Consider the following 14175-nt stretch of genomic DNA (forward strand, 5'->3'; position numbering starts at 1 on the left):
TTAGTTTCACGTTAACGGCTCTACAATTGTGAAATGTCAACGTTTTTTTTTTTGGCCTATTCTTTTCTATTGGCCTGCGTCCACATCACATGACTGTCAAGTTTCCATTTGCGAAAACCATGGATGTATAAAGAGAACTTTAATATTATTATTTTTATTTTATTTTATTATTTATTACTTTCTTTATTTCATTATTATTATTATTATTATTATTACCTTACTTTTGTCTATTTTTATTCTTCTGTTTTTGTTTTTTGGGAGCAAAGACCCATTCTTTGTATGCTTGCATTGGCTAATAAAACATACAGATTCTGATTGAATGGACTATGTCATGCTAACATAAAATCCCAAAACCAAGAATCATAAAGATACAAAAAAAAATCTCCAGGGTTGTGTAAATAGTAACCTATGCATGTGTCAGTATTTGACAACCTGGGAATGATAACAGGTTGATCTATTCAGCCCTAACCCTAACCCAAGCACTTCAGGCCTTCCTCCAAGCCTGTAGTAATGCCATAGATTGTCAGCAGTATTGTTATCTCTGAAGGTGACTCAATTTGGTTACTGTTTCCACTAAAAAATTAAAAAATAAAATAACATTTCATTTTATATATTAGGCATTCAACGTGCTCTCTGAAACTAGGCCTGGAATGCCTTGTGTCCATGAAATGAGAAAATTAAAACTTTGTTGTAGAGCTAAACCAAATAGATTGTTGGAAAGGTCTCGACCTGGAGAGTAACATATGTCAGTATGAAGAGTCTACATGGCTCCTGCTTTGAAATACTGATCTTTGAACCTTGACCTTGGTGCATATTTGAAGGCTTATAATTCAAAAAAGGTTACAAACATGGGATCAACTGTTACAGAGAGCTCTTGACCTCAGCTATTATGTGAGTATCAACAACTAGGGGCGCTGTCAGATATGGGTAAAATATGGTTAAAATTAATTTTTACCTATTTAACATTTAGATATTTAAAATCTGATTACAAAATGTGTTCACCATCCCCTTAAACTCCTCAGTGTACTCTCAATTCGGTATTTAATTCTAAGCATTCAATTCTAGGAAAAACTAATATTCCTAATATACTAATTCCCTAGAGCCGCACTACACAGCTTGATACAAATCATAACCACAGTTGAAGTTCTTCCGGTTTAGGGTTGTAAATAGGGTTGTAAAAAGATATATCTACAGAGGGAAACTTGACAGTCACATGATGTGGACGCAGACCAATAAAAGAGAACAGGCCAAAAAAAACATAGGCATTGTACAATTTTAGAGCCATTACTGTGAAACTAATATGTTTTGCTTTTTGGACCAACGAAGCTATTACACATTTTCATATGAGACTGGGTTGCATAAATACAAGGCTCCAAAAGCAGTCCTTTTCTTCAATTTAAATTTTTGATTTCAAGTGACTGAGAAGTCAAGAAATGAAGGATAATATTACTTAACTTGACTCAATGGCTTTTGTGTACATGAGCAGGATATTCAGTTTAAGAAGTATTGTTTTCAGTGTTATTATCTTCATGCAAATATTGCTTGCTGCAGCTTCATCATCAAACCAATCTCTTCTGTTTTACATGTTAAAACATTTTTGGTGTAGTTTACATCACAAATATCTATTGTTAATGTCTGTTTACAGCCCTTTCTGAATTCTTTGGATTTTGGGTCTTTTCTACCAAATCAAACTGTAGAACCATATGAAGTAACGAGTCAATTCTAGGGCTGCAACTAACAAATATTTTCAATATTAATCGGCAATTAATTAATCAACTAATCATTGCAGCTCTAGTCATTTTCTCACAATACTGTAAGTATCTCTGACTAAATTGTTGAATACTACTGGCACCTAAAAAACCTCCTGCTCAGGTATGAAAATAAAATTCTCGAAAAATCCCCAAATCTGCCACAGTATACTTATAGACAAGTCACAAAAGGGAACTGCAATATGTAGATAATTACCATTATGACTTGACTGTACCATAGCAATATTGCGTGTCCTACATTCACTAAGGAGATCTGTGTAGCATCCGGCCAATGAAAATGAGGATGTGTATCATAACACTGTTGCCAGGCTCTCATGCAGAGGCATTACCAGCCTCTTCGAAAGGAAAGACCAAACAAAGAGGGCAGGTAAAGTCAACTCAAAACCCATTTCCTTTGTGTTGAACTAAGATAATCTTATTGGGATAAGCATAAATATGATGTCATAGTCATGCAGGTCATTGACGAGGTCATGTAATCTACATGTTGTCCTTAAACGCATGAGACTATAACATTTGTTTTGCTTTGAAAGGATGATAGAGTGCTGGGATTCCACATACAGTACTACCAGCAGGATAAATATCAAAATACACTGGCACATGGCTGTAACCAATTTTGGCTTTAAGGCAATTCGTTAGAAAAGCATTAAAATATTATAAAATAAAACTCACAATGACTCAAGATCATCATAACATTTTTTCCAACTTTCGTAGCCTTGAAAGGAGCAAAATGCATTTTCAAGCAAGTTTATAAGGATGAAGCAAAACATGGAACCACACATGTAGGCAATACCTGTAAAGGTATGCAGTCTTCATACATGCATATTGGGCATGTCCTATGCCTGGCCTATTCAACGGGTGGTCAGCGGGTCACATCCAGCCCAGAAGCAACCTCCAAGTGGCCCAAGTGAGCTTGAATTAAATAGGCTATTTTAATAGCAATTTTAATATTTCAATTGTAATATTGTTTTATAAAAATGATTTGTTAATAGCCTTGTTATTGTGCAGCCTACATAGTTACAGCACTGCGACCATGGTCTAAAATCTGTAATCCAGGAAACAAATCCAGCTGAAAAACATATTCCGCCTGTCACTACAGGAAGTGGGTCTGCCATCTTGGACAGCTAGGTACGGCAACACCACTTGACCAAACCATATACACCCGCCAGACTCAATTGCACCCCGCACTCAATTGTATGTCTACTAAAAGTGCTTGTTTTTGCCACCGAAAGGCTCAGATTGTTATTATAAGTGTCTGACGACAGTGTATTTTTCTTTGCCTTTCACTTGATCCATTCTGTTCGTTTTTGTGTCTCACCAAATCTCGCTCAAGGAGAAGAGTTGAGTTGTTGCAGGAAGACAACGGTGGAAACGTGAGTCAGAGTTGGAGAGAGGAGTGCTGGGAATGACAGCGAGCAGAGCTTCTTTGTGTTAAAAAACAGGGTCACATTGATTCAATTTCAGTGACATTTCTCAGGTGTACCACACCTCTAAAGTGCCGCTGTTGGTTAAAAGCTTTTGCTCATGCTGGGAATCACAGCAGGCTGTCCAAACCTTCCTGCCACAAAATATCCACACTAACATTCCTCTCTCAAAACACTACGACACATCATACAAAATATTGTAGGAAACCATTAAAAGAAAGTTGTGATATTTTCCTGACACAGAACTATTCAGCTGTCAGACATCTAAACTGTTGAGCTGAAATGAGGTTCATTCTTGGTGTAAGAGACAGCAGCTTAAGAAAAAAAAACTATAATGTATTTTAATGTAACCATTAAAATGTAATTTAACTAAATTGATGTGAATCAGGGGCAAAAACAAAAAAGGTGGGTGACATCTATAGCTCATACATACTGAGAATTAAGATCATCAGAATGAGAAATTGAAATTACCTTTTTATATCCAAGTCAGTAAGAGTAACCACTACTAAATTGGAGTTTATTAGACTGGTTCACAATATGTGCTGTTCTTCAAAATAGCAGGAAGTCAGTGCATTAAAACATGCCAAGAAAACTCCCATACTTGAAGTTATAATGGCTTTGAGTTTACCAACAATGTCTCTTGACCGACAAAAAAGCCCCCAAGATTAAAGAAAACATTACAGCACACACACAGCCCTGATGAAGTCCACTCCCAAAAACTTGACTGCAGTTTAATTTAAGTGCTGTATTTTTGCTAGGCTGGATACACCTAGTAGCTAAACTGAATGAGTTAGCATTTTCCTCACGTCAATTTATTTTTAATTTATTTATATAGCACCAAATCACAACAGAAGTTATCTCAAGGCACGATGCTCAATGTCATACGCTAAAGCTTACTGCATTGCCGGCCCAGGGAGGTGCTGGGGACAGGGCTGGGTCACTCATAGCCATTAGCCAACCTTATTTTGCCAGGCCAAAACCCCTGGGATCTGATTAAAACAAAACAGCTGGGGCTTTAGCGAGTATTATTGACTGCAGATCCGTCCAGATTCACTAAAATAAGTACAATGTTGAGCCACACCAAACCCTCTACTCAATCAACTGTGAAACTAAGTCAGGCTTAGAAAACATTACCTACATGTAAATAACGACAGAGGGGACGACGTGGTCTCAAAGGTTTGGGTGATACAAATGGGAAATGTTCATACTTACATATTCATGCATGCACATTAATAACACACTTTATACAATATGCCCACACCACAGACTGGATTACAAACATACACACACACACACACACACCCTACCAGTTGAAAACTCTGTGTGTTAAAGGACGGGTTCACAATTTTTCAAGTCTGTCTAAAACAATAGTCAGGTACCCAAATGAACACTGTAATAGGTTTTTCTTGCCATAATAATTCCTTCTATTTATACTGGCTATTAGAAGATCCCTTCATAATGCATGTACAATGTAAGTGATGGGGGCCAAAATCCACAGTCCTCCATCTGTGCAAAAATGTATTTAAAAGTTTTTCTGAAGCTAATATGAAGCTTCAGCCGTCCAAATTAGTCAAATCGAGCACATATCTTTCAATGTTACAATCGTTCTAGTGCCAAAGTCCCTCTTTTTGTCACAGTTCAACAGGGAAACACTATATGAAGAAACACAAAGAGTGCTAAAAGACTGTAGATGTAGCAGATATTCACTTGATATGACTAACTCAGACTGCTGAAGCCTCATATAAGCTTCAGATAAACTTTTATCCACACTTTGGATTTTGGCCACCATCACTTACATTGAAAGTACATTTGAGGGGGATCTTTTAATCACCAGTATGAACAGGAGGGATGATAACAGTGAAGAAAACTTCTTTCAATGTTCAAATGCACATCTGACTGTTGTTTTAAGACTGAAAAAAGACTGAGTGCAAGTAAAAGAAACATAATGCTATACAAACATAATGCTATGCTATAAATATAAAGATATTTAAGATTTTTTTGTGTCAGTCGACAGGTAGCACACATGGGTAATAAAAGGTTAAAATACTCCATTTTAGTATTTACACTAGTTTGAATTAATGGCAAGCAAATTTCAAGTTTAGGAAGTTGTGACCAACAAATGTTTAGGATTAATAAACAATGTAATTAATTGAATCAATCAGTCTCCAGATGCCGTCCTTTAAACATTGCTGCAAGTCTGCCATTCTGTCTTTCAGATCTATTATTACATAACCCACCTCTTCCCCATCACCACCATGACCTCCATGATATCCAGAGAGACTCGTCCAAATGTTTCCATCAACCATCTTCTGGCTCCACTCCACCAGCACCAGTGTCTAGACTCTAGGGGGATCCTGTCCTATCTCCTGTCTTCATAGGGGCCTTTATGAAGATGCTTCACATCGATTGTCAAAAATCTTTGTCTCTAACGTCAATAAATGTCATTATACACTTCCAACTGATCTCTCCTTATTGAACTGTATCACTCATGTTTCTACAGCATAAACTGATTCTTTCATCAGTTTTCCAGAAAAGTTAAAACAGGTTCCTGGGGTTTTGTCCATATCTATGCTAAAATGGGCACTAATGTACTGGTAAGTAAAATTTGAACACCTGGTGATATCAACCAAAAAACATTATTTTGTTAGCATTCAGCAACAACATATGCAATGAGTTTTAGCCGCTGATCATATTAACCTATGCTGTTGGTGTCATTACTGTTGCTGTTCATAATGCATTTCATAAGCCCCACCTCTGCCCCAGCATCCACCCATATGCTCTGATTCTGAGTTCCCCTAGTAGTAAGTCCATTATTGTCACACCACAATCTCCACATGTTTGATGTATGCTTTTGGGAACTGACAAGGTCAGAGCCAAGTGTAAGTTGAGTGAGTTGGCTGCCTGACCTCCCATATTGTTTACATAAAAAATAGAAATTGTTTTTTTCTGTTTCTTGGATTTAAACACCTCACTCTTCTAAGACTGGCTATTCAACATGACACGAAGAAAGGATTTGTGACCTAAACAAGCACAAACTAGAACACAGGAGCACGCCAATTGCCCTGGCCATCATTGCATGGTCAAAGACAGAGCAGCCCTCCACAACCCTCTTTACTAACCACCCCCCCCCCCCCTCCCCATCCCATCCATGGAAGAGCTTAGGGTGGATTACACCACATCAGCCACCAGCCACAAACATGGATATTCCATCCTGGCTTAGTTATCATCTTGTCCACCATATACTTGGAAAATAGATGTAAATCTCCTTACAGGTTTGAGGGCAAGATGAATGAAAAAAGCAAATGTTGGGAGGGGTATCACACAATAGTAGTAGTGTAATTCATTACCATTAACTTCAACATGTATAAGTTAGATTCAGCGTTAGCAACAAGAAAAGCTGTGCATTACTAAAAAGTGTATTACTATCCGCTTATAAATTACATTCAGTTGTAGATTTAACTGTCATTGTTAGGTATTAGAATATAATTATTGTAGGTGCTACTTTGTAAGTTTAAACACCTGTGCTAACAGCAACACAGCACAAGGCACAAGTAGCAATGCTAAGGCTTATAATCCATACACTCAATGTTTACCTGAGGGTATAAATTACATGCTTGGGAGTCAAATAGTCATGTTAGAGAGGATTTGTGGAAAAATGCTGTACATTCTATGTCTTAAATGCTTCACTAAGGTGTTGAGCTGGTTAGGTATGGGTTAATTTATACCTTTTGGCGGGTTGATAAATGATGAGTCTTTGCAGTTTTTTATGGCATAAAAAGAGTTGATAGGCAAACCATTGGTGGGAAGACATTTAAATAAATAAAGGTATTCCTTTGACTCTACATTTGAATTGAACATCTTGACAATAAATTGTACACAGCACGTGCTGTTTTTCTATAGTGCACCACACAATAGAGTTCAATGGATCCAGTCAGGAAAATAAGGGAAATTAATCATTCAGTGTCTTTAAAATACATAGGAACAAGTCTGTTCGCTTAGCTTGAAAGCTAAAGTGGGAGAGCTGGCAAATACACTAGTGGGTACATTTTATGCACATTAACAGTGAAATTTTTTTTTTAAATCACAGGACAGTTTTACTCCTTAAGTTGCTAGCTAGTCTTTAAAAGGGAACATAATTTATTTTAATGCTGCTCTGTCACTTTTTCGAATGTTGGACATGTCATTCAGAGGCCAAAGTCTTCAACTTCAAAAGTGATAGCATCAAAGATATTTCAATGAGCACATAACTTGCTACTGAGAAATGGAAGTGACCCATACAGTACACTTGATTCATAAGTAATCTCTTGTAAGCAGATATCCAGCAAGGTTTCCTTTCTGCCCATTCCACATTGATGGATGGTAAAAAGCCTGGAGGCTGAGGATACACTATAGTCATTTTAATAATCTGTCCAGATATAAAAACACACAACAGAACCAAGTATTCCAGATAATATCTGACCAGCTGTATTTTCATGAGGATAAACAGGTGCAATGCTTCTCCACTGCTAACTGGTTGTGCTGTAATGATGTTATCGTCAAAATGACCTTTCATATTTAAAAATAAAAATAGTAATAGTAATAGATAATGAAAAGACAAATGACTTTTATCAATAGTGAGTAGATTAAGCTCTCCTTCTCCTACTGTTTCAGCTCAAACAATTTTATCTCAACTGCATTTACTTCTGTATTGCAATATGTTTTAAGAAACTGAACTGTTTAGAGTTTGTGGATGAGAGGACCAAGAGGTTGGTTGTAATCTGCGTGCAGACTGAGAAGGGCATTTAGGAATCATGAGGACATACATGTTTATTCCATTTGGTTATGTAAAAGACTCGGAGGGAGTGGCCCAAACGTGAAGGGGATCATTGCTCCAGGTTGTCTCTGTGCTGGTGAGTCTGCAAGCCATTGCATAAGACTCTTTTAGGACACATGTCCACGTATGCTGTCTCGAGTCCAAGGGATTTTTACCCACTCTGACTACTCTGTCATCATTAGCGTGGCATGCGCGTGTATGTCTGTGTTCCTGTCTGTCCACTCTAGGATTAGACAAATTTGTCATAACATTTTGTTAAATATCATATAAATTAATTGTTCAATGTTTTCAAAGAAGGATGCCTCCTGGCAATTTCTACATAAAGCCTGCAAAACCTGAAACTGTGACTGCTTAAATTTCATTAATTTTTAATTCATTTTTTGTAACTGAAGCCTTCATCAAATAATAATAATGTTTTTATAAAGCACTTATCTGCAAAGATATAAATAAAGGAAAAGAATAATGAAATATGAGAGGCTAAATATGCCCCTTCAGCCAAACAATGAGAGTTGTCACCATGCCAATCTTTATCTGTTTGGATTTCAAATGAGCTTTTCAAAAGAGTTCACGCAACTTTACTCAACACTGGAGCCTCTCTCTCTCTCTCTCTCTCTCTCCCTTGGCTGTCTTTGCCTTATTTCCAGACATTTTGGATCTGGATCTTAATCCTCCAGGAGATTCTGCCTCACATCTTGTCTATTCTTCCTCTGTGTGAATGGTGTGCTTGAGTTTCTGTACACAACATCTATTGTATGCCAGTCCATCCTGGAAGAGGGATCCTTCCTCTGTTGCTCTTCATGAGGTTACTTCCCTTTTTTTTTTTTTTTACCCCTGTTAAAAGTCTTTTGGAGGGGTTTCCAGATAACAGGTGTTGTATGTGAACAGAATGTAACATTTATGAATTGTGATACTAATAAATAAAATTGACTTGCCTTCTACTAAAAACTTTTTGGATCTATACCATCTTTCAGGAACAGATATTGGTCAAAATGTTACAGAGAAGGCCAATGTCTATGTTTGTTAATCAATACACACAGATTTAATGCACATAAAGTATGTGTATATTGTAAATGCATCGATCTGTGTCAAATGTCTAACCTTTAGTTACCCTATTATGATACCTGTTGACTGGACAGATGTTCTGAAACAGCCAGATGGGAGTGTTGATGAGTGCATTTCAGATTTATATATAAGCCTGTATGATCCAATATGTTTGTGTATTTCCCTTCACTGTATTGTGCAATCCCACCACATTAGCACATCTGTGTCATGTGTGTGTGTGTGTTAGTGTTTGGATAGATGTTTGCCTGCACCTGCACGTGAGCATGTACTGTGTTTGCGTGTGCTGCATTGCTGGCAGTTGTGGAAATGTTGCTGATCCTGGCTTCAGGATGATAAGGGAGCAGTGATGAATTAAGCAACCACCTGCGCATGTGTGTGTGTGTGTGTGTTGTTTGTGTGTGTGTGTGAGCAGGCCTATTAGAGCAGACCTATTAGGGCTGTCATGAGTGCTGCATACGGCCCTTTGTGCATCCCTTCTACCCCTGCCAATCTCTAAAGAGGCCAGGAGAATAGATGGCCACCAGCGATAGCCATCGACAAGTAAGAGTTACTTAAAGGAGTGTCAGCGGGGATCAGTCAGAAGGGTTTAATATTAAATGAAGGACAGGCTCGGGTTCTCTCTCCTCTGTGAAGGGAGAACATTAGAGCCTCAATTACTGCTGGGAGAGATTATCATCAATGCAGGGCACACAAAACACACAAACATACAGTAAAGGAGAGAATCTCCCCGGTGTTTCCATCCATCTTTGACTGACAAAGGGAATATTTTAATGAGACAGACAAATTCTACCTCTCTTCAGGCACAATTTCACACAGACAGAACTGGAAAGTGCAGTAATAGGCGCACCTGCTATTTGTAATGGCTTAACATTAGGCCAAGACTATGTTTAAATGATTGGGCAATTTGAAGGCAACTGAGTTTAAGTACTGTAGAGGGGGATAAATATGTTTGGATGATGGATGATTTGGGAGGAACAGGACTCAGAGGTTGAAAACATTAAGCTTGTTGCCAGAAGCATAGGAGGTCGAAAAACTGTAATCCTGGTTATTTTCTGGCCAGAGCTGCCAAACTGCTGAGTCATGACCCAAAAGTGAGATGCTGCTTCAAATGCTGTGAACAAGTAGGCGGAAACAGTAACGACCATGTGCTAAATGGTGCTCAAAGTAACCCCCTCTTTCCATTACAGTATTTCTTGGAAACGATACACTGATGATTTACTTTTAGTAGTTCACCCTTAACTGTAATTTTTGAGAAAATAAATTTTCAATGCATGACAATAAAAGACGTACTATTTTACTCCTCTTAACAGACAAAAGCAGAAGTTCATGCATAAATAAGTCTGTGTCAAAATATGTTGTTTTTAAATGTGCTCTTTAAATAAAGTGACTTCACTTGACCGTGCAATGCAAAAGCAAACAGGATGAAAAAGTGTCACACTGCTCTTTTACAGTCATACCTACATATGTAAGTCTTTTTCTTATCGTGGCATGAAACTAATGACCCATATAAAGCACAACTCAAAAATGAAGTTTAAACATTTACCTTTACTGATGGTAACAATTATGAATGAAGCAGTCTGTCCCTTATGAACCTGCATTACACAGCTTGTCCGTAATTACTTATACAATAATGAATAGTCAACTACTGTGAAAAAAGCAGTGGAAACTTACTACTACTACTTACTACTACTACAGTCTAGTGGCTAATGTGATGTTATTTATACAGCTGAACTGTCTTCTGTGTTAGTCAAAATATGTGGTTTGTTGTTTCATCCATAGTGTTGCTTTTACTTCAGACTGCTCACCATGTGACCTTGATGAAGGTCAATTGACCAAATGTGTTGGGAGTCATTTGACCCTCAGGACACAAATATACAGCATCTGTACTCTGGTTTATCTGTGCTGTGTGCAGGTTTACTTAGACACAACATGGTATATATACTGTCTGCCTTTCAGCCAATTAATGATCTAATGAAATATTATTCGCTGTGACCATATAGATGCAGTATGACACTAGATAAAGCATAAAAACACACAACTCTGTAGCATCAGCCAAAAATGGGGAGTCCTTATTAAGCTTGCTTTTTCTGAGGGAAATTTCAATGTGTAAGTCATGAAAATAATGTGTCAGTTGAATGTAAACACAGTTCAGAGGAAGCCTTTCAATTCAACTTTATCATTCATATTTTCATCTAATCTGATCTAAATCCATGGGCTCAAAGCTTAATGTGACATCTGGGACTGAATTGTGGGATACTTCAGAGAAGATAGAGGATTCTTTTGTGGCATGGTCAGAGGGTATTCTTGGTCAAATTAATTTGTAAGAGTTTTATTTTTTGGAAAAAGTTAAGCCCAATGCCACAGAGCACTTTTGGCGACGCTGCGAATTTGTTTGGCACAGACAAACATACTGTACATGTTGTTTAGAGTTTTTGTTTTTCTCACTTTTGTTTTTTTTTCTTTCTCTTTCCATCATCATCCTGTTCATCCCACACATCCATTTGGAAGATTTGTAAACATACTGTGATAAAACTGTTCTTTTACACTTTGAATCTACTGTACTAAAACAGATTTAAATGAAAGTCTAAACCAGCACCGGATAGATTTAACAAGGATTAGAGATACTTTTGCTTTGCCCCGTGTTTCCCCTAGGTTGACTCCTTTGTGGTGGTGAAAGCGGCTTCTGGGGGGAGGGGGTTGGGTGGGTGTACGCATTTCTCCGTTCTCCGTTTCTCTGTTAAGCGTTATCAGGTTAGGCTAACCCATTGTTGTTAACTTCACTTTTCCAGCAGTTGGGGAAACAACAGACATGACTTTTCCTGGTCTTGAGAAGCTGTAGCATTTTATTAACTGACACACTGGAGTCTGTACTGTACATTTACTGCCAGATTCACAACTCACTGCTAACCTTTTCCTCTGCTCCGCTCACAGTCACATCACTTTTCTGCCCGCTCGTACTCATTCAACCGCTCACTCGATACGCACACACACACTACGCACTGCCCTATACCTTAAAAGGAGCTACACTAACAAGAGTTTCCCAGGCAACGACGGAAAGGATGTTTGGCATTTTCTGGCCTGGTGGGGGTTCTCGTTGGCTGGGCCTGTACAATTAATGTAATATGTTAATTGTAATATTTGTATGATACAATTAATAAGATTTCTATGTTTTAACCAGGTATTTTCAGATTATTTGAGAAACTTAATTTAAAGTTCTAATGCTACATCTTTCATTTACTTACCAGGATATTACAGTAGAATGGGGTCAAATGAAACTTGCAAATTACTATAATATTTTGCTAATGTAGATGTATGTATATGTATAAAATATTCCATAACTTGATGAACAGGTGGTAAGAATAGTTAGAAATCCAAATTCAGCAGCTAAACACTAAACTAACTAAACCACACAGCGCTAAAACACTCCAGCGTCATCACAGTCTGAGCAGTTTAACACCAATAAAGGAGAGACAGTGCTCCTGAGTTGTAAAAATGATTTATATAAGCTGTGTTTTAACTGTAGGTCACAGTGTGCTCCTCTGGCAGGTCATGTTAGCAGCATCTAGGAGGCACATCCCATGTTTCATGCATGAGGTTCCTGATTTGTTGTCAGTTAAGATAGAACAGAATAGACGAAGCTCATCAGGGCCAGAGGTGTGGTTGACCAGATTACACTGACCTGCTTCTGGTGGGCTATCTTAAAACAACCGCAGACAGCAGGCAGGCCACAGACACCACTCCTTTTGTTACTGGGAACCAGAACCTAATACTGGAAGGAGCAGCACTAGATGTAATTAACGAGAGAGGGGCTGGAGACACCGAGGGACTGGTGACTGAAGACTAACCAAGAGACACTGCACAGACCTGCAGCTCAAAGTTGTCTGCTTACTGAATTTTACACAGCTTTCAGCACTGATATCAAAGTTTTTACACTCAATTTGCGTAATAATGTCTCATTGTGGTTGGGTGTATTAAGTCAACCAAAGTTTGTAGATTAAAGAAACATCTCGATAAAGTTTTTGTTTCTGTTTTTACTTCAGACTTCTTTTTGCATTGTGTCTGGGGACATTGTTTTATCTTGGTGCTCCTACTTATATTTCTTTTTACAACTCAGCCTTTTGAGCCTATTACATGCTTGTCAGCCTCTGTGATCATCTTTAAGTACGTCTTGCTCATTCTCCACTGCTGCCAAACTGACCTGTAGTATGTACTGAAAACAGTATCAGTATCGCACCCAGAGAGGTACTCACACGAGGAAGTGGTAGAGGAAGCATTTCAGTCCAGCAGGTCTCTCTAGGAAGTTGTAAACATTCCCCTGCATGCTAGTCTTCATGTAAGGGTGGCGGAATTCTTTTTGATGATGCAGCCAGCTCGAACGAGGGAGAGGTGGTGGGACAGAGGTGACAGAGGGCTGGCTGTGCAGCGCTGGGTCTTTTTTGTCCGCTGGGGGACAGCAGGGGATGCCTGATCCATTATTCACCGCTGTGGGGTCCAGTTCCAGTGAAACAGGAGAGTAGTGGCTTCTGTCAGCTGTAGGAGCCTGCGGGGCAGCAGTTGTAGTAGTGGTGGGGGCTGCAGGGTCAGCATCCAAGTCCTGGTCCAGGCTGAGGCTGAGGCTCGTACTGGCGTATCCATTGGGGCCACATCTCATGAAGGAGCTCCCCAGACTACTGCCATAGTCACGTTGCATGTGGCACGTCATGTGAAAGGAGCGTGTCCGTCTTTCCCCCATGTTTCCCCGCAGGATAGTCTAGTTCAAAAAGGGACAAGGGGTCCTTGAAAGTCCTGTGAAGTCCTGGAAGTTGTGGCCAATGTTCAGGTTAAAAGGAAGAGCAGAGAAGAGTAGGCGGGCTAGGTAAGCATGGCTAGCTACCTGCTGCAAACAAGAGCTCTTGCTGCCGGTCTGCATGTGTGTCCATACCTGCAGTGGAAGAAGTGACATGAGTCATGGAGATAGTATGACTGAAAGTAAGCCTTGCCCTCTACTGGATGGGATCTTGTTATTTTAGTCATGAAAAATACAAGACTTGGAATGAAAGCACTCAGCATGTCCAGATACATTTTCAGAGTGTTTTAATGTGTTTTTAGTACCAGTTCGATGAGGGTTGAT

General features: G+C 38.8%; 1 protein-coding gene across 10 annotated transcripts in view; it reads right to left on the bottom strand.

Moving 5' to 3' along the window:
- The window catches only part of kcnq1.2 (potassium voltage-gated channel, KQT-like subfamily, member 1.2), a 185452-nt gene that overhangs the window by 166872 nt on the left and 4405 nt on the right, over positions 1–14175 (bottom strand). For 9 of the 10 annotated variants that reach the window (XM_042411204.1, XM_042411208.1, XM_042411202.1 and 6 more), the window contains exon 2: positions 13316–13986. In XM_042411204.1, the coding sequence (XP_042267138.1) occupies positions 13316–13797 (482 nt within the window). In that variant the 5' untranslated portion in view covers positions 13798–13986. Of the gene's footprint in view, positions 1–5427; positions 5495–13315; positions 13987–14175 lie in introns of those variants that run through there. The other variant, XM_042411213.1, reaches the window with a different exon arrangement.

This window comes from Thunnus maccoyii, chromosome 5 (genome assembly GCF_910596095.1).
Source record: "Thunnus maccoyii chromosome 5, fThuMac1.1, whole genome shotgun sequence".
NCBI classification, from domain to species: domain Eukaryota; kingdom Metazoa; phylum Chordata; class Actinopteri; order Scombriformes; family Scombridae; genus Thunnus; species Thunnus maccoyii.